This window comes from Cricetulus griseus, chromosome X, assembly GCF_003668045.3.
Source record: "Cricetulus griseus strain 17A/GY chromosome X, alternate assembly CriGri-PICRH-1.0, whole genome shotgun sequence".
Lineage (NCBI taxonomy): Eukaryota > Metazoa > Chordata > Mammalia > Rodentia > Cricetidae > Cricetulus > Cricetulus griseus.
In genome coordinates this window covers 25229042-25249486 of record NC_048604.1, presented here as the reverse complement: position 1 = coordinate 25249486, position 20445 = coordinate 25229042, and the positions used below count along the sequence as shown (strand labels likewise).

At 35.0% G+C, this 20445-nt stretch overlaps 1 protein-coding gene across 1 annotated transcript in view; it reads right to left on the bottom strand.

Annotated features, from left to right (window-relative positions):
- Tenm1 (teneurin transmembrane protein 1) overlaps window positions 1-20445 on the bottom strand; it is a 362575-nt gene that overhangs the window by 237584 nt on the left and 104546 nt on the right. Inside the window, exon 8 of the mRNA XM_027433524.2 lies at window positions 19415-19615. Coding sequence (XP_027289325.1) covers window positions 19415-19615 — 201 coding nt within the window. The remainder of the gene's footprint in view (window positions 1-19414; window positions 19616-20445) is intronic.

Below are 20445 nucleotides of genomic sequence, written 5' to 3'. Positions count from 1 at the left end.
CCACATCTGTTAGAGAGCTTTTTTCCAAAATATATGAAGAACTCAAGAAGCTAGTCTCCAAAACACCAATTAATCCAACTGAAAATTGCGGTACAGAACTATATAGACAATTCTCAATAGAGAAATCTAAAATGGCTGAAAGACACATAAGAAAGTACTCAACATCCTTGAAAACTATTATTAGAAACCATTTAGGATAATTAAGAAATGCTTGTTAGTATTTAGTCACCTATAACAATTAAACTTGTAGCCATGTTACATATGTGTTCAAGGTCACACAGAGATACATTTTATGTAGTTAGGTAGTCTTCAAACATTTCAGAGACCTACAGAATATGGCATTTAAGATGTTTTAATAACATAAGGCTTTTTTCATGACAGTGAGACATTTCTGCTCCTGGCAGCACCAATGTACTTAAAAAAGGATGATAGGCATCAAAGAACCTTCATATGGACTCACTTTCTTTGTAGCAAAGTTTTCCACTGGCAAAGAACTACTCTTGCCTCGACTGCTGACAGTATGCTATCTAAATTGGACAAGCATGACAGAAAGAAGGCAGCAGCAAATCTTTGTTAAGACAAGGTGGACCGTCCTTCAAAAATTCCTGCTTCATGGAAAAGTATGTCAGATATTTCATGTGTGTAGGCCAAAGATGATTGTCCCAATGTTACAGAGGAAACTTGGTTGACTGGTCATGCAGCCAGATGTCTCTGTTGCTTCTATAGTTTTGGAATTTGCTTGCTCTTCACTTCCTGTTTACTCAAGTAATATTATATCCTTCCTGGGGCTTTGATTGGGTTAAAGACTAGATAGGTATAGTTTTACAGTTTTCCTTGTTATCATGTTAAAGAAATGTACATAAGTGATATAAGGTTTATAAGGTTGAGAAAAAAATCTTAAGTTGTTTCTCTAAGAAGCTGTTTTCAGGTCTAAAAAGATATTTTAGGATGGTAATATAAGTTATGATAGAAAATGCTTAGGACACAAAACTTTGGACTCACCAAGATAGGATAGATAATAGAGCATTTTCTCCAATCATACAAAATAGAAATGGACTGGATATTGTGAATGCAATTCTTCCCTGATAATTTTTCTTTTGTATATAGTTTTACTATGTTAGGATTAAAACATTTCTTTTCATTTAGACAAAAATGGTGTGTGAAAATATAATTGTGTGGTTGGTGTAATATAATGCTGAATGGACAATAACTAGGTAGGAGGTTTAGGTGGAACTTCCAAGCAGAGAGGGAGGAAATAAAAGATGAATCTAGGCATTCAAGAGATGCCAGTGGGATTCTAAAGAAGTCAGACACATGGTACAGATCAGAGTTAACAGAACCATGCAACAGAATGTAGGTTAATATAAACGGGTTAATTTAAGTTATAAGATCTAGTTGGGCACAAACCCAACTAAGCTGAGGCTCAACTTAATAAGAAGTATCTGGGTCATTATTGGGGAGCAGACTGGTGGAACAGAAAAAGCCTAGTTACACTCATCTCATTATTATTATTATTATTATTATTATTATTATTATTATTATTATTATTATTATTTTACTATTTCTGTCTCTCAGGATTATTTATTCACAGTGGCACATTCCACTTTTGTAGTATTTGGGTATACTCTGGGACTAATCCTTAAAAGTCTGTAATTATTATCCATCTTTACCTCAGACCTCCCTTGAATATGCAAAGAACATAGGGCACATTTCTGCAATCATGTTGATGCTTGATCATCAGTAGAGTTCTCTTTTTGTTGCTTAAAACATGCTGCTTTATAAGCATGATGGAAAGCCCAATGGGAAAAAGCTACTGTGTGATGGGTACCTGGCTCAGGGTCACAATCTTTATATGCACTATCTTACACAGTCTTCACTACAACCCTTTAGAGTAGTGTTGGACATTTTTTTAAAATTAAAGTTAAATGAGTCATGAAAGGTCATGTGGCTAATTGTCTATAAGACTTGCAAAAAATTCAGGTGTATCTCGCTGTGTAACTTTATGTTACACCGTGATAATATTTTAGAAAAAAATATGGTGAATGACCTTCACAAAACTTAAAACTTCCCTCACTTGGAATAGGTTTTAGCTGCCTGTCTGATATTCTCTGACCCTCAATTGTCTAGTCTAAAGAAGGCTAGAATTTGACTGATACTAAGTTCATATGTACTTCAAAGGCAATGAATTCTTGACCCCATACTTCTAATGGTAAGCCTCACCTTGCATTTACTTTAGAAGATACTGGTTTGATAAATTCATTATTATTTGTGAAAGACTGTTTCTTTAGTAAATATCATGGATAAGAGGTTTTTTCCATATCACAACCCTTTTATAGGCACAAACATTGAAATTTTAAGAGGATTGGCTTATATCTAAAAGATAATCAGAAACAACCAATATCTCACACATACTGATAGTCCTTTCTATCTTTCTCTGCTAAGATGTCAGGAAGTCAGAATATCTAGCTGAGCCTTAATTTCTTCATTTTAAAATTGGGATAAGCATATTTGTATCTCTAGTGTTTTAAGAATTAGAAACGGTACCATAGAACCTTTTAACCAAAACTGCTAAGTAATACATGACAGTATCTGGCCCTGTATAGTTAATGATGGGTATGTGTTTGGGTATTAAATTTAGCTTTATTTTAGTTTCAAAAATTCTGTCACTTATGGTTATATGATTCAAGGCTGCTGAATGTTTCTAAGTTTTTATTGCCTCTTTTGAAAACCACTGGTAGCATTTTATAGCATCTTGTCCCAAAGTATGTTTCTAAGAACACTAGTACTTCCATAAGATATTAAGAAATGTGAGGCAATGAATGAGTTTCCTAATCAAAGATTTGTGGGAAACTCTCATAGACATATTTCCTTATGCAGGGATGTTTAAAAATCTATATTATGGAAACACATTTTGTGAATTTCTTGATGGAAGCTAACACATACAGTATTTCTCATATTTTCTTCCTGATAGAATATTTTCTACTTCTCCATAATACTTTGCAGTAAAATGGTTGTATAGAAAGTACATTGGAAAGGCTGGCTTGTCATAAAGATTGAATGGCTAATATTTGTAAAGCTTGTATATATTAAGAACTCCAGAAACATAATAGTATTGTTGCTATCATGGCCATAATCATCATTGCAATCATTAAAATAGAATAAGATATAATGAATAGGTTAAAGAGGCCTATTTTAATATATCATGGTGATGATAGTTACCAATAATAAGATTAATTGAAAACTACTAAGAGATTTAAAAAATTCTTATCATAAAAATTCATTTCTGTGTGAGGTAATGATAGGTCAATGAGCTGAATTTGGCCAAAGCATCACATTTATTTCATAATATATATCACATATCCATATAAATATATACATAAGCATAAATATATAAACTTTTACGAATTTACTAAAATTAATTAAATTAAAATAAACCCTATTATAATGCAGATGATCTGGTTCAGAAGGCAGCAAACTAGAAATCTGCAAGCTCTGAAAGCAGAGGACTTTCTTTGCTAGATTAGGTCAATTACAGTCATGAAGGTTATATGTTTTTGCAGACAACATACTAATATTATCTATCTATCTTTCTATCCATCATCTATCTATAGTAAATGGGTTTCTTAGAATCACCAAAGGTTTTTTGATGACTAAGTTCAAATATAGGAGGTTGGAATTCCATAAATAAACACCCGGTTATTTGTACTATGCTTTCTGATTCATTGTAATATAATCATAAGACATTGCTTGTAGATTTGTTTACTTTTTATGCATACAGGTGTTTTGCCTGCATATATGCTTTGCATCACATGTATTCTTGGTGCCCACAGAGGCCAGAAGAGGACATCGTATCTCCTGGAACAATAGTAACAGACAACTGTGAGCCATTATGTGGGTGTTGGAATCAAACCTGGGTTCTCTTCAAGAGCAGCCAGTATTCTTAATCTATGAGCCACCAACCAGTGGGCTGACCTTCTGGAGTTCAGTTGAAGAGAGGGAGAAGGGACCATATGAACGGGGGGGGGGGGCCCGGGGAGTCAAGAGCATGATGTGGAAACCCACAGAGACAGCTGACCCAAGTTAGTGGGAGCTCATGGACTATGGACTGAGAGCTGGGGAACCTGCATGGGACCAAACGATACCCTCTGAATGTGAGGAACAATTATGTGGCTTGATTGATTGGGGTGGAGGACTGGCAATGGGACCAGGACCTAACCCGGGTGCAAATTTCCTATGGTGGGTTACTTTGCTCAGACTAGATACAGGGAGAGGGGCTTGGTCCTGTCTCAACTTGGTATGCAAGACTTTATTGACTCCTCCAAGAATGCCTTACCTCCTCTGCAGAGTGGACATGGACACGGGATGGGGTTGGGAAGAGGGATGTGGGGGCTTGGAGAAAGAGGGGGGAACTAGGGTTAGTATGTAAGATGAAAAACACTGTTTTTAATACAGCTATCTTCCCATAAATGAGAGTACTGCATCTTTCCTTTTCCCATGTAGTGGGGGAGAAAAATACCTAAAAACCCTGAAGATATTGGGTAGAATCCTGTTGAATTTATGACTTACACAATTGGACTTTCTTCCTTGGGTCCTGATTCAGTTTCCCAGTGATCTGGAAATAATTTGACTGTCAAGGGACACACAGTTTCCTTAGATGTAGGGTCCTTTTAAAACCATCTTTAAACTGTTATCCATGCTCTATTCTTTATTAACTATATCTAACAGCTGAATTCTAGGTTTGTGGTGAATTTGGTTTCTTTTTACCAGAAAACTTAAGGAACTGTATGATTATTGACTAGGATTAGCTTCACATTTTAAAACTACCTTCTTTAAGGTACACAATCCAAAACCTCAAAATGAGCCATGTGTTCAGTGTTTCACGTTTTATAATAGCTACTCCAGATTTTTGCATTTATTTTTAAGTCAACAACAAAAGAGGGCTGTGGCTCAATATGGACTGCACTGAGAGGCTTTTATACTGCACTGACAGTCCATAGATTCTTTTTTTTTCTTTGAATGAATTTAAAGAGTTTATTCAGTGTGTATTTGGATATATAACCACAAATATTAAACAACTTTTTAAACTTTTGTGCACAGGGCAGAAAACTGCCTGTACATTCTATGTCTACTTTTGGAACACAGATTTTTAACAATTATTAATGCACAAAATCTTACATATCATGCAACTCTATGCCAAGATTCCAACTTTCTTCCATGTAAAAGATATGACGATCTAAATAGAAAGCAAGCTAAGTCTTAAACACTTTTCCAGTAGCAAGTATAATATATGTTATTTAGGGGGAACCAGTCTTAACATTTCCTTGTACACAATACAATGTTTACGTGCCAAATAAAACAGGGGACTTGTACATATACAGATGAGACAGTTCTGATTTGAACAACACAAAACAGGACACCACTGTTTCACAGTTCCTGTCTTTACACAAGAAGCCACAACAATAGATTAACGTGATACACAAATGGAATTAAGAGAAACCTACACTTGAGGATAATCTTGTTTCAACTTATCTTTAATGACTGGGGTGACAATACAACTCAATTTCTATGCACTAAGTACAGCACAAGAACTTGACCAGAATGCTACAGTTCTAATTAACAACAAAAAAGAAAGAGAGAGAAAGAGAAAGGGAGGGGGAGAGAGAGTTGGGAAGGGAAGGAGAGGAAAATCTGTAAGAACAGTGTTACCTTGAGCCTGAGATGCCAATTCAGAATCAACCCTGAATTTGGGTAATTTGGATTAAGTGACAGAACAGTTGGATTTCAGAAATCATACAATTTCACTATATTAAAGAGTACACTTGAATCAAGCATAGCTAGAAAACATGAAGTCAAGAAAACAACACAGTTCACAGATCTTGTTTCAGGCCATGGATTCTTCAATACCATTTTAAGGATGTTCTCATGTGCCTCAAGGGGGAGAGGAAAGCTTGTTCATTATAGATGGACTGATAACAATGAAAAGGAATACGCTTACTTAGTCCTCTCCTCCTAGTATCTGGTTTGAGTTGACATGTCAATGTGTATGGCAGAATTTCACAACACCCCATGCCTTGTAAGCATTTAGAGGCAATCAGTGTCTATTGAGAGAGGGAGAATGAGTTTTTTCCCAAGGATGAACTCCCTGACATCTTATCCAATCCCAAGTAGTTATCTCTAAACATATGCACGTACGAGAAGCATTGCTAGTTATTTTTTGTGTTGTTATGATAGAACACTACGACCAAATCAAGTTAGAAAATAATGCACCTAATTGCATTTATGGTTCCCAAAGGTTACAATCCATAATGACAGGGCATGGTGGCAGGAATAGCTGAAAGCTTACATCTTGAACCACAAGCAGGAGGCAGAGAGAGATAACTTTAAATCGCATAAGTCTTTTGAAACCTCAAAGCTCAGTCCCAGTAACACACTTCCTCCAGCAGTCAGACCTAATCCTCCCTAAACAACAACCAACTGGAAACCATGTATTCAAAGACCTGAGACTTATGGGGGGCATCTCACTAAAACCATCACAAACATTAAATGGACTCAGTAGGTTATGAACTGTCTAATCTTAGCTAACATGAAAAGAATACAAGTTTTCCTTCAATGATAACTTATATTGAATAGCAGAGCTCAAAGAAAAGGGATTATTATATTTATTTTTTTCAGTAGCCACATTAAGAAGTTAAAAATACAGGTGTTAATTTTATTAATATTATAGTTTTATTTAAGTCAATATACTCAAGATATTTCAAAATTCAACCAATATACAAGCTAATAACCAGGTATTTATTTTCTATGCAGATCTTGAGGAATGTCCTTAGTAAAGTATACAACCTATTCCAACAAAATTTCAAATTTCTGTCATCTGTCTTTATCTTGGGTACATAGTGAATCATAATTGATTATACTGTCATTGTGTGTTGGTTTGAAAGACGCTTGAAAGCATGGGTAGAATTTTATTACTTAATTGTTTCTATGTTTCTTTAAATAAAGACTATTTCCTATTCCTTATAACTGTGTGTGTGTATTTGATTGCTATTGGTCACTGAGATATAAGTGAATGTTTCTAGGTGTAGTTTCACTGAAGTCTTTTTAAGTGAATGTAAAAAGGACCCTTAGCACACTGTCATCTTGTCTAAAATGAGGGCATTTTACCTAGAGTACTGGCTACCTTTGTGTAATCTGGGTATAAGTGTCCTCACCAGGATAAAAGAGTGGTGAGCTGAAAGCAGCTTTCTTTCAGAGCCCTAAGAATCTCTGTGTTGTCTCCCTCTTGATTTTTTTTTTAGCCTGAGAGAAAAATCATAGTTCTGTCTTGTTTAAGTCATTTTTTGATTTCTGTGAGAGTGGTGATTCCTGTTGCTGAACTCTAATCTTAGCCAACACACAAAGAATATAAATTTTCCTCGAATGATGTTTTATAATGAATAACAGAGCTCAAAGGAAAGGGAATGAAGAGATGGAACAACTACTTTTTAGCCACCTTTTCAAATAAAACATTATCTATGTTAAAGAAACACAGGAAACAACACCATTTGGGTAGGAACAAAGGAATGAAATGACTTTGGAGTAGAAAGAATTTTCATATTCCTTTAAATTAATTCAGCCTTCTAGTGTCTGAAAATGAATTTCTTTGAGACAGCTACTAATTTATCTCCTTCTTACAAAAGATTTGTCTCTGAAATGTGTCTTTACAATGAGAATTGAAATATAATGACAATAATAGCAACCATTTATTATCATAATTTAGTATCTTCTATGTGAGAAGCACTATGCTGGATGATGTTCTCATATTATGTCATTTAACTCTTACAACTACTCTGTAAGTTGGGAATTATTTCCCATTCTGCAGTCTATAGAAGAGGATCAAAGAGTCAAATAACTTCTTCAAGGTCACCCAATAGCTAAGAAAGGGAGCCAAGATTTAGCTTTATTTCTGTCTGAGTATTTTTATGCTGAAACTCCAACAATTTCCTTACCACTCTGTTTGCTTGGAAATAGAAAGGTTTGAGGATATTGTCTCGGGTGTGTTCTCTGCCAGCTTTCTAGAGATTCAGTGGAAGTGTTGACAATGAAAATGGAGCATTAGCTATTGAATTCAAACAAGCTTCTGTGAATGATGTTGGACAAAATGTCTAAATTAAACATCACAAAACTTGTTTTTCATATAAACTATGCATTCAGTAAGTTGCATGACCATATGATAGTCATTCAGCATTTTGATGATTCATTTTCCTCTTCTGTAAACTAGAAAGCACTGCTAGGCAATGTCTACAATCTCATCTATACTACTATTCCATGGTTATACCAATAAATTTATCAAATAATAATAAAGGAATAAAAAGAGGACATTTAGTAGGCAATTGTATTTACAGTGTTGGAATTTTCATTGCCTGACATGAAGAGTTCAATTAAAAACTTAATGAGCCTATCGTACAAGTGTGGGAGGATTGCTTTGATTGTTGAAACTGCCTAATCTTGACTCCACTGTTAACCTCACTGTTTGTTGACTGCTGTGGCTTCAAAACTATCTTTTGAACAATACTTCTGATAATTCTTTCTAAATGCAATTTATCATAACCATTTTGCTAGCATGGAATGAGCTTTTCAGTGTTTGTTGGTGTCTAATATATTTACTTATACATTAGTAGAATGATTTCTTGATTTAAGTAGAACTTATAAGTTCTTTTTTATTTAAAATTTTGTATTCATTTTACATACCAACCACAGCTCCCTCTCCTGTCCCTCCTCCTGCTCATCCACCTCCTCCCCCAACCCACCTTCTATCCACTCCTCAGAAATGGTAAGGCTTCCCATGGAGAGACAATAAAGCCTGGCTGAACAAGACAAATCCCTCTTGGGAATGAGATATCTCGATAGAGGGAGCCATTATGGGGTTAGGGTGAAACCTGGTGCTACCAAAGTTCTTTTTTTTTAAACTTGGAATTTAAAAGTTCTAATTGCTGAAAACAAATTAAATTTTGAATTTAGTCTAAAAATCCAGTGTGTAGGTTTTCAATTGGGTTCCATAGTGGTAATACACTTAAGATTTTTTTTGATATGTCATGCTCTGTTAAGATATTTGTGGTCATCTGCTAATATGATTGACCTAAAGATCAATAAGCATCCAGTGTGGAGACTGTGGTGGTTTGAATAGGTATGGCCCCATAAACTGAAGTTTCTAAATGCTTGATCCATAGAGAGTGCCACCATAAGGAGGTACAGTCTTGTTGGAGTAGGTGTGGCCTTGATAGAGAAAGTGTGTCACTGTGGAGGTGGACTTTGAGGTCTCATATATGTGCAAGTATGACAGTGCACTTCCTGTTGACTGTGAATCAACATGTAGAACTCTCATCTCCTCCAGCACCATGTCTGCCTGCAGGCTGCCATGCTTCACACCTTGAAGATAATGGACTAAAATTCTGAAACTGTAAGCCACCCCAATGAACTGTTTTCCTTTATCAAAGTTACCGTGGTCATGGTGTCTCTTCAAAGCAACAGAAATCCTAAGTAAGGCTTAACTAAGACAGGAGCTGTATTTTTATCTAAACTCCAAGTTTGTGTAGCATCAAGTATCTATATGTGGAATGGAGAAAATGCAATATTATTTCTGGAGCATATATATATATATATATATATATATATATAATATATATATGTGTGTGTGTGTGTGTGTGGTGTGTGTGTGTGTGTGTGTGTGTGTGTGTGTGTGTGTATTATATCTCTATACATTTATTAGAAACATTATATGTATCTCTCCATCTGTATTTATTGTTATCTTTATCTACATATGTCTATATATCTAATCTATCTCTCTCGAGAGAGAGACAGACTACCCTATTGCTGAAGACACCATGTACTTTGGTTGTAGGTCACAGAAAAATTAATCTCAAATTGACTGAGAAACTTCCCCCTTAGGCATGCACTGTAGTTTCAGAAGGTGCTATGACAGCTGTGCAGAAGAAAAGAAATCAATGATTTTTCCTAACACTGAACTTTTTGCTTCAATAACCACTCCAGGCATGAGTGTATACTGATGCAATAATGACATGAGGGTTATGGGGTAACCAACTTCTTTCTGATTGGATTTTATTGTTGCTACACAGAAGAGAAATAATTTCATGTACTATGAACATGACTGAAAGCCCATAGATGCATAAGTAGTCTTAGATACAGGGCATTATTGTTATTTTGTAAAATAGGCATGTGGTCATACTACCTTCTAAAGATTTATGTTTGTATCTATATAATTGTGATGCTCTTCACATTGGTCCAATAAGCTTTTTGTTTTACACTGGGTAGAAGTCAATGAAGAGACTCATAACTGGTCAAAGAGCAAAGAATAAGTGACTATTGAGTGCTCAGCTACAAATGAGATATCTGTATTACATGTCACTACTTCCAAGTCTCAAATACTGTCATAGTGGAGTCAGAAAGATGTAAAAGACAAATGGTAGAGAGGAGTGCTATGAAATGCAGTCTTTGGACATGGCATGGCTATCAAATTCATTAATTCATTGCAGCCATGGTTATGAACATGTTGTCTGAACAAGATCAAGTCAAACAAATTTCCAACATGGATAAGGGAAGGGCTCACAAGTGTCCTCACATAACTAAGAAACAATTGGTTGTTGATAATTTATGGTGAATGGAGAACCACTTTCTTTCAAGGCATGGCCTTGGTGGAATACCTATGCTAAAGTGGATGGCCCCTCACCTATGCACATATTGGTAGCACTAACTGGACTTAGTGGGATATTACAAAAATATGTTTTGCACTATGATATGACTACAAGACTATAGCAGAGAGGGATGGGATGTGAAAGTTTTAATGATAATAGCCGGGCCTCCATAACCTCATAAATTTGAATGTTTGGTCTCTAGTTGGTTTAACTTTTTGGAAAGAAGTAGATATGTCCTTGTTGGTGAAGCTGTGTCATTGGGGGTGGTCTTCGTGGTTTCAAAAGTTCATGCCATTTTTAGTTAGCTGTCTCTTCCTTGTGGTTGTTGTCTAAATATGGTAGTCATGGACTTTAACCTTTTTGAACTGTGAGCCCCAATTAAATGCTTTCAAGTTATATTGGTTATGGTGTGTCTTCACAGCAGTAGAAAAGTAACTAAAGACACACAGAAATTAAAAATTCAATTGAAGGGCTTAACAGCATAATGACCACAGCCAAATAGAGGCTTAATGAGCTAGACAACGAACATGAAGAAATGATCCATGCAATAACACAGATAAGAAAAAGAAATGGAAAATAGGAAAGAACTAATAGCATGAGGATTAGAGAAGGGAATCAAAGTGAAATTACAATTGGCAATAATATCAAATAAGAGGAAATAAAGGTTAAAAAGATAATGCCAGAAGAAATTTTTTATGAAAGACATAAATTTTTTAGAGTCAGCAGGTCAGCAATTTCCAAATATGCTAAATAATCAAGAAAAAAATTAAACACCTAATCCATGCAGATGCTTAATGAAGGACATCAGTGAAGGAATTCCACTCTTGGTCTCAACTCTGAAGCATGCATAGCAAAATAAATAATTGTCCTTGTCTATAGTACATGGACCTTAAAAATATAAGAAAATGCTACTTTTTTTAGTAGTAATGCCAAATGCAGCTACTCAGAGTTTGACTCTTGCGGTTTTCTAAGTGAAAAATATTTTACTTCATACTTTTTAAAAACTGTATTTTAGTTGGAATAGAATTGCCACTCTTGCTCCACCTCTTTCCTCCCTGATGTACCACCCATGTTCTTCCTACCTGCTTAAAATGATAGCCTCATTTTCTTAGATTATTATCATTACATATCTATCTATCTATCTGTCTATCTATCTATCTATCTATCTATCTATCTATCTATCTATCTATCTATCTATCTCTATACAATGCCTATTCACAAATATATTAATATAATCTATTGAGTCTGTTTTTGGTGTTTGTATATAGGTACTTCAAAAATCCTTTTGTCATTTTCTCCAATGACTCAGAGGAATATGAACTTAAATCAAATCTCTGGAGCCATTCTATAGGTATTTGATGTAATCAATGTTTAGTCTATAATCTTCATTTGAATAACATGAATGTGACCCTATGACAGAATGCAGAAAATGGTCCTGTTACTGTAGGCTACTTTAATTTTAGGAATGATTTTAGCTTATGGTGTAGCTAGAATCATATGAAAAAAAAGAATGTCAATTGAGAAAATTCCTCCATCAAATTGGCTTGAAGGTCAATAATTAATCAATTACTGATTGATGTAAGAAGGTCTAGTCAACTGAGAACAGTGCCACCCCTGGATAGGTAGCCCTGGGTTGTATAAAAATGTAAGCTGAGTGAGTCCTACAAGCAAGCTAGCCCTCCTCCATGATCTATGGTTTAGTTCCTTTACCTGCCTTTACTTCCATTCATCGGAGAATATGATGGAGACTCATAAGCATTGCTTTTCCATGTGGCTTTGCTAATGGTATTTATCACAGCGATAAAAAGCAAACTAGGACACATGGTATCTCTAACCATCTGATTTTTTATGAAAGATTGGGATAATGTGTTCTGATCTACCTCCATGCTCTTGTCTTTGATTTTGTCTAGGTGAATCCTACCTTCTTATCTCTCTCTCTCAGCTATCTCACTATCAAACCATCAAACCTTTCTATTTCCTCTGAGAAGACTACTATGGCTGCAGTGTGAACTGTGAAGGTTGAGTGTGCAATGAATACTTTTCTTCATGTAGTCTTACACAGAAGAACAGACAAACCTTAATATTTATCTATTTCTGGGTCTATTTTCATTTCATGTAGTTCAATATGAAATGAAACAAATGGCAAATAGTAAATGAGCACAAAATTCAGAATAATCGAGTATGTGAGAATAATGTATCCAAAAGTGAAAATCACATTCTACTTGTTTGCTTTTGATGTAACTGTCAATGTATCTCAATGAATGTCTTATAGTATATTTTAAATGTATCCCTTCTCACATTCATGCAAAACTTCATTTTCCTGGCTTCATGATTGCTTTAAGAGTCCCTGGGTTGAAAAACAAAATTTTAAGTTATAATGTCCTAAAATAGTCGAATTATCTCAGATTTACAGAGGCCTCCAGAAATTTACCTCTCATTTTAGACTTGTCAAATTGTCAAAGTTTCACTGTATTTTTGCATTACTGCCTGCTAATGATGGCATAACAGGTGTGTTTTTTTATTGTCTCAGAACAAAATGAAAAAAATCGTGCTTTGAAAAATATCAGATATTTAATGAACTTTAAAGAACACATATATATTTGTATGTACAATATTAGGGTGCTTTTTACTGTATCTTTTAAATAAATGAGAAAATTTTAAATTGGAGAATATTTTTGGGTTCAGATTCTATTTTCACTTGAGCAAAAAAAAGGGCTTGGGGGTGACAAACCATGTCTGAGTAGGATGTGTTGCTAGGAAATCATTATAATAGTGTGATTTTTTCCCATTTCATATCTACCTCCCAAAGATATTTCTGCACATGTGGTTTCACACACTTAATTTGGCTTGGGATGCTTTTAAAGATGCTTTTCATTTGCATTTCTTGTGTCACCAATGAACTTCACTTATTTCAAAAACCTATTGTTAATGTTTTGACCTGACATTGTGCTACAATGTCACAAGTGCAGGTTTTTAAGAATTCTAATTAATATTATCAGAATCACCTCCAAGTTTATCTTTTATTTTTAGTGAATATAAAAATGAATTAAAATAAATTTCAGCATAGGCATCATACCTTGAGCATCAGGTTAAAATAATTAAGCTGGCACAAATTAATTAGAAGACTGCTGTTTTGCTTTTTTACTGTTAAAAACACTATATCCATCCTTCCCCCACATCATATTTCAGTGACTCTTAGCCCTTAACTGAGCTTTTTTTAAGGCCAGATATCTACTAGTGAAATCATTTTTCCTTTTGTGAGAAACTAATCACCACTCATAAGAAATCAAGGTGTGTCTAGAGCTGCAGAGATAAAAGTATTTGCAATCTTAGGTCTCTCTTCTGCTTACTTCACTGATTTCTTTTTATTGAAGATGCTATATCCTAGTTACCTTATATGTGAATGGATTTTTCTCTTCAGCAGCATGATGAATGGTTGTATGTCATCCTCATAGAATGTGCATTACATTTTTAATAATGCTTCTTTGTCAAATGGTATCTATGACCCTGTTTTAACTATAATATTAGAAGGAAAATTCTGTGTATGCATGACTCACTTTAAAAGTCCTAATCAATTCTTAGAAATTGCAGGAAGTGATCTGCTATATGTCCTAGAGATAGTCAGAAGAAAAACTTTTCATCATTGCCGTTTTCAATAAAAGAAGAAACTGACAGTGTTTTGAAGCATATGTTGCTTGCCTAATCAAGGGAAGTTTTCTTAGCAACAATTATTATATGAATCCCTTATGACTTTCTCTGCTAATTATCTGTTTTATTAGGAGATTCATATAACTATTCATTAGAGAACACTTAAAAACATAGTGAAACATTGCAGTAATGAAGAGAATATATATGTACACATATACAAACATTTCTGGGAGTGTGCATTGTCTTGTGCAGATGTAAATGTTTAACAGCATGTTCTAAATGTCAGAGTATGTGACAGTTCTTATAATGAGAACTATTTTCACTTAATATAGTCTCACCACAAACACTATGAGAGTTAAGAGAGTTAATGGACTATATCCACAAACGATTCATAATCCATGTCAATAGCCTAATATTCTGGATCAAAAATCATACATTTTAGTATTAGAAAGGGCCTTGAAGGCCTTTTGGCTAATCTACTAGTTCAAAATGAAGCAGTTGAGGTATAACTAAATTAAGTGTATTACTCGAAGTCACTGTACTGTTAATATATTCATACCCACAGACTGCTACATCCAACTACATCAACATTGCCATCTCTCTAATGTAAAGAGGGACACATGTCAAAAGATAGGTTAAAAACAAATATTTACATAACAAAGTCTTCTGATATCTTTTGGATCTAATAACATCTTTGGATGAGACACATGATGATAACACTTCAATTTGTATAACAAATAGTATGTTCAGAAACACCTAAATTGTTATTACTCTTTATATTTCTAGATGATTAATATACTTCTGAAGACATACATATTACAAGGGTGATCGTAGAAGACTAAGGGCAAGAGTTGTCCTCTTCATATAAAAGCTTACTTCCATGAAATGTGCTATCCTTTATTTGTGAGTAAAGATAGAATGGCTCAGATCAATTTCATTAAGAAAACAGATACAGAACTCTGTATTCTTCTTTTAAGCTCCCCTAAGAGACTGTGTCTAGTAGGAGTCAGATTTTACCAAAGAAATATAGTAGACATGTTTTACAATGCTGATCTCAGAGGCCAGGGCCAATACCCTTACAACAGGCTAAATGCATTACTGAGATTTTACAGCAAGGAGTTATGTTTTGAGAGAGCACAATTTGACCTGTGGTATATCCAAATCTAACCCACAATATAACAAGCTTCTATTATATTCCTCTTGAGGTATTTTAAAGACTAATGAGTTAACCTTTGCGAAGTGTCATGAGACTATCAGGCTAAAGAAGTCTATGTCAAGTATCAATTTAAGACTGCAAACAATACTGTAGGTAGAAAAACAGACTAAAAATGATCAGCAGATGATTTTCTACAGTCCCCTTGATATCACAGCAGCATAGTTAACATGCTAACACCTAAGTAGCTTCATGTACTTGAGGAGGAAGATGATCAATGGCAAAGAGCATATCCACCTTTGAAATGACAAGATCCATTATGAGAATCAGATGCTAAATTGCTTCCTGGACTGAGAACACTCAATTAAAAGTCTGCACAGTGAGATCATCTCCATGGTTAAATATGCTCTTTGGGAACAACCTTTATAGAGTTTAAAAATCACAGAAGGACTATTCCTACCATGGCACTAGAGATTTGGAAAGCATTTCCTTTCCTTATTTTTTCAATTTGGTAGTTTGATTAAGGAGTTTTTGCCTGAGAGGTTATTGAATTTAGGATCATATCTATCCACTCCTGTGCTTATGTGAAGAAGAGATGTTTCTAGTGAGGTTTTGTTATTTGGTGTGAACTGAACAAATGTGAATTTGGTTCAGGTTATCTGGACAAAAAAAATCCATTTACACACCTTGTGTTTAATGTTCTTTTCCTGCTTTTCAGTAAGCTGACTCAATCACTTCAGCTCTGTCTCTTTGCCTAACTCCTGTCTTATTTGGGTAGGTATGGTGGTATGGGGCATGATATCAACAGCTCTGATTTCTATTCATAGGTTTGAAAATTTCCAGAACTATAACCTTGGGACAGTTACTTAATGTTTCTGTTGATCAGTTTCCTCATGATGAAAATATCCCAAGTCTTTTCTTATTCATTGTTTGTTATCTGTCTCACCATTCCATGCTGCAATGCAGGAATTCTTATTTACTTGGTGGCATAACCCAAGACCATAGCAAATAGCACAGAGTAGATAGGTAATAAAAATTCTTTAATAGATGAAATCTTACATCATGGAGTTGTGTTACCATTTATGTAGCATGTCAATAATGTGGAAATCATCATTAGTAAAATCCAAGTCTCCATTTATACTCATATAGTTTTAAAGTTCTATTATTTTTCAAGAGTCTTACACTGCAGTCTTAGCTGGCTTTTAATTCTCTAAATAGCCCAGACAGCTCATGGTTTCATGCCAAACTTCTTTTTTCTATGTGGCTTATAGCTGGGATGACACATGTGGTTAGTTACCAAGTCCTATTTCACAGCCTGTATAACCTGTTCTTACATTTACATCTGACTTTAAATTCCTTCAAATGCAGATGTGGTCATAACACTACCCCCTGTCCTTGAACACCTTTGTGATGGTCAATCATCATCAACTTGATTGGATTTATATGGAAATATACCTGTGGGTATGTCTATGATGGTGTTTCTAGAAAGGTTTAACTGAACACAGAGGACAGACCTTGAATGTGTGTGTGTGGCCCAATGTTATTACTGGGTGGAGTTCTATACTAAACAAAAGGAAGGTGAGCTGAATTTCAGCATCCCTCTCTCTCCTGACTTCTTGAATTAGTCCCTTCAGTGTTTTAAACACACACTGTAGTTTCTTTCAAAGTACTCAGTGCACTCTTACTGTGTCATGAAGAACTGCAAATTTCTGAGCATGGTGTGTAAATTAAGTTCTTTATGTTCTGTCCCAGTGCTCTTCTCATTGGTGACAGTTGTTTTTTATCTCCTTTAGCATTCCTGGACTGCAAATAACCCAATGGTCATCAGATGTGTCATTTAGATTCGTGTCATTCTTTCTTTCTTTCTTTCTTTCTTTCTTTCTTTCTTTCTATTTATTTATCGGTTTTTCGAGACAGGGTTTCTCTGTGTAGCTTTGGAGCCTATCGTGGCACTCGCTCTGGAGACCAGGCTGGCCTTGAATTCACAGAGATCTGCCTGCCTCTGTCTCCTGAGTGCTGGGATTAAAGGTCTGTGCCACCAACACCCGACCGTATCTTTCTTTTTAAAGGTACTCCTTCTACCTACGTTTTCCTTGTCCATCCAATAAACATTCACTGTTTTTTTCTAGCATAAATTCAAGTGTGAGGCTTTCTTAGAAGCCTTCCTTCATCTCAGGGAAATAACACTGAGTACCCTTCATACTCTGTGCCACGTGACCCTGGGCATTGTCTAGTAATAACACTTTTTGTATATAATAGCATAGGTAATAGACTCTTAGATGGTTATGTTTAAATGCATGGACTGTTCAAGGTCAAAGTTCTTGCTCAAAATGTGTTAAATTGCTTTTTGGTGGTAAGTTATAGCATGTCTCTGTGTCTCAGTTTCTTCAGCTTTAAAGTAGTAACAATAATTGTAATTATAGTATGTGAATTGATGTATGTGCAACAAACACTCAGAACAGAGACAATACAAAGTCATCATTGTGCATTTTCTACAATAGGAATACTAGCATCAATATTATTTTTAAATTGGAACTGCAGGCCATAATACACCCAGCATGTGGAATTATATGAGGTATTCAGTAATATGTTGAAAATAAGTTAATAACCCGGCTTGATTCCTATGATACTTCTCAATAAGTATACTCACTTTTATTTTGCTCTTCCTTTCTAACTTTGTAAATGTGTCTTTCATGCTAGACTATAATATCCACCTCGGCAAAGATTATGCCCATTTTATGCATCTCTGTACCTCTGGTTCATCATTGATGTCAATGTTTATTTTGTATATCTATAAATGACTGAATTTTAAGAATTTCAGCTAGTGACAATTAAATAATGTTTATCATTTTAATCTTTTTTTCCTGCTTCTTTGAGACAGGGTCTGGCTTCATAGCCAGACTAGCCTAGAAGCCACTATGTAGCCCATGTTTTCCTGGCAACTAGGATCAACCTTCCTCAGCCTTCCAACTTCTGGGATTACATACAGGTACACATCACCATACTGAGCTTTCATTTTCTGATTTTTAAAATTCACTCCTATTTTCCATATTTCAATGTGAGACAACACAATTTTAGTAAAGTATGGCTATAATTGTGGTTAAAATTTATGTTAGAATTATTTATCTTAACAGCGGGATCCTCATGTTTCCTTAGCATATAATCACAGACTTCAGTTCATATGCTCACTCACTAGTAACAAAATCCTACAGTGCACTGAAATTTTCTGCTCACTGTATGCCATTTTACCTTTCAAGCTTTCCAAGACTTGTCATTGGTTAATTCTATTCATTTAATAAGAATATAATCTAAAGACACAAAACATAAAGAATGACATATTCTTTTCAATGATTTAAATTCAGAAAAAAATAATAAGGCATGTGTACAAACACCTAAATCACAATGGCTCCAGTGCTCTCTAGCAATGCATTTGGAATGAATTCCATAGGAATTCATATTAATCTAGTCAGAAAGGTGTAACAAAATGAATAAAGTTGTAATTAGTCTTGGTGGATTTTTCTAGGTTGAAAGTTAATAGCAGTTTATGATGAATAAAAGACATGGAAAAGTGTGGATATTCAATACTCTTAGGATAAGTAGATCTAACAGATTAGACAAGCAGAGGGAGGGATTTACTTACTAAGCGGAAGTAGATGGCAGTAGTTTTAATAGTTTGTGGTAATCCTTTGATAAGGAGCTTATCTGTAGACAGGACAGAACTACGGAAGATGTTAGGATAAAGAATGGGGAGAAGAAACAATGTTGTAGAAATAATAATATGGTAATAATATATTAAATGGGGTAGAGTACTGTGGTTGTTATGTTTTTATGTGATGTCACATACTTTCAGATCTTAAAATATAGTACCTCAAGAAAACCATCAGTTAGACCTTGAAATAGAGGAAGGGAGAGAACTGTAATATACCTGTAGAGCAGTCAGATCCTGTCCACTTGGGATCACAGCTACAAACTCCAGTGTCCAGAAGAAAAGTTCCATGTCCTGAGCACTGCTCTTGGCATATGGGAAGGGGAGTTTCACAGTTGACCCCTCCCCAGCCAGTAGAACAATGACATTCTCCTTTGACACAGATGCCATGGCTGGAACACATTGGGTCTAAGCAGTCCTCTGGATACCAAAAACAAAAGAAAAAAGGTGAGGGTGAGAGGGAAGGTTGAGAGAGAACAAGTGCAGGTTAGTGGAACTGAGATACATTGATTTCCTAGTATCGTATCATTAATGTTGCTTTAATTAGGCAATAAAATGACTCATGCAAACATTGTGTTTAAACCAGAAGATTATTAACACTTAAAAATATGGTAGGGTTTGATAAAGGTTGCAACCTAAATTTGGAAGAAGAAAATCACACATATGCTGCATGCAATTCTGAACAGTATGTGATACTCCCCACACAAATGAGTGGGCGGACCTGTGTGGACCCTCAGTAGGAATTTCTCAGCTTTTCAAAAATGCCAGAGAGATTTTCTTTATCCTTTTTCAAATTAGAATCAAAGTTTTACTTAACATATCTAGGAGTTTTTATTAGATTTTAACTTGGATGACAAGCTATAAGTGACTGTTGTTATGTGAAATAATAAAATTTATAGAACTTTGTTACAACCTCACACTTTTTTCTTCAGAAGCACCAAAAAATGCAACATTTTAATTGAATTTCGTAATTTGTGTCTTTTTGTCCCCTTCTTCTATCAGGACACTGTGACATCATCTTAGAATAAATGTAATTCTATTTGTCTCTGATTGTGTGAGCCTAGAGATGTTGCCTTGTATAACATTGTTTCACACTTTTCTGTGACTATTCTGTGTGATATGGGAAGGGTTGCCTTACAAAGTCTTTGTCTTTCTATACAAATAAGACTATAACACTTTGTTCTAATGCAAATTGTGCTTTGAAATATTTCTACAGCAATGGGAATACATTGATACAACTTGTATGAATT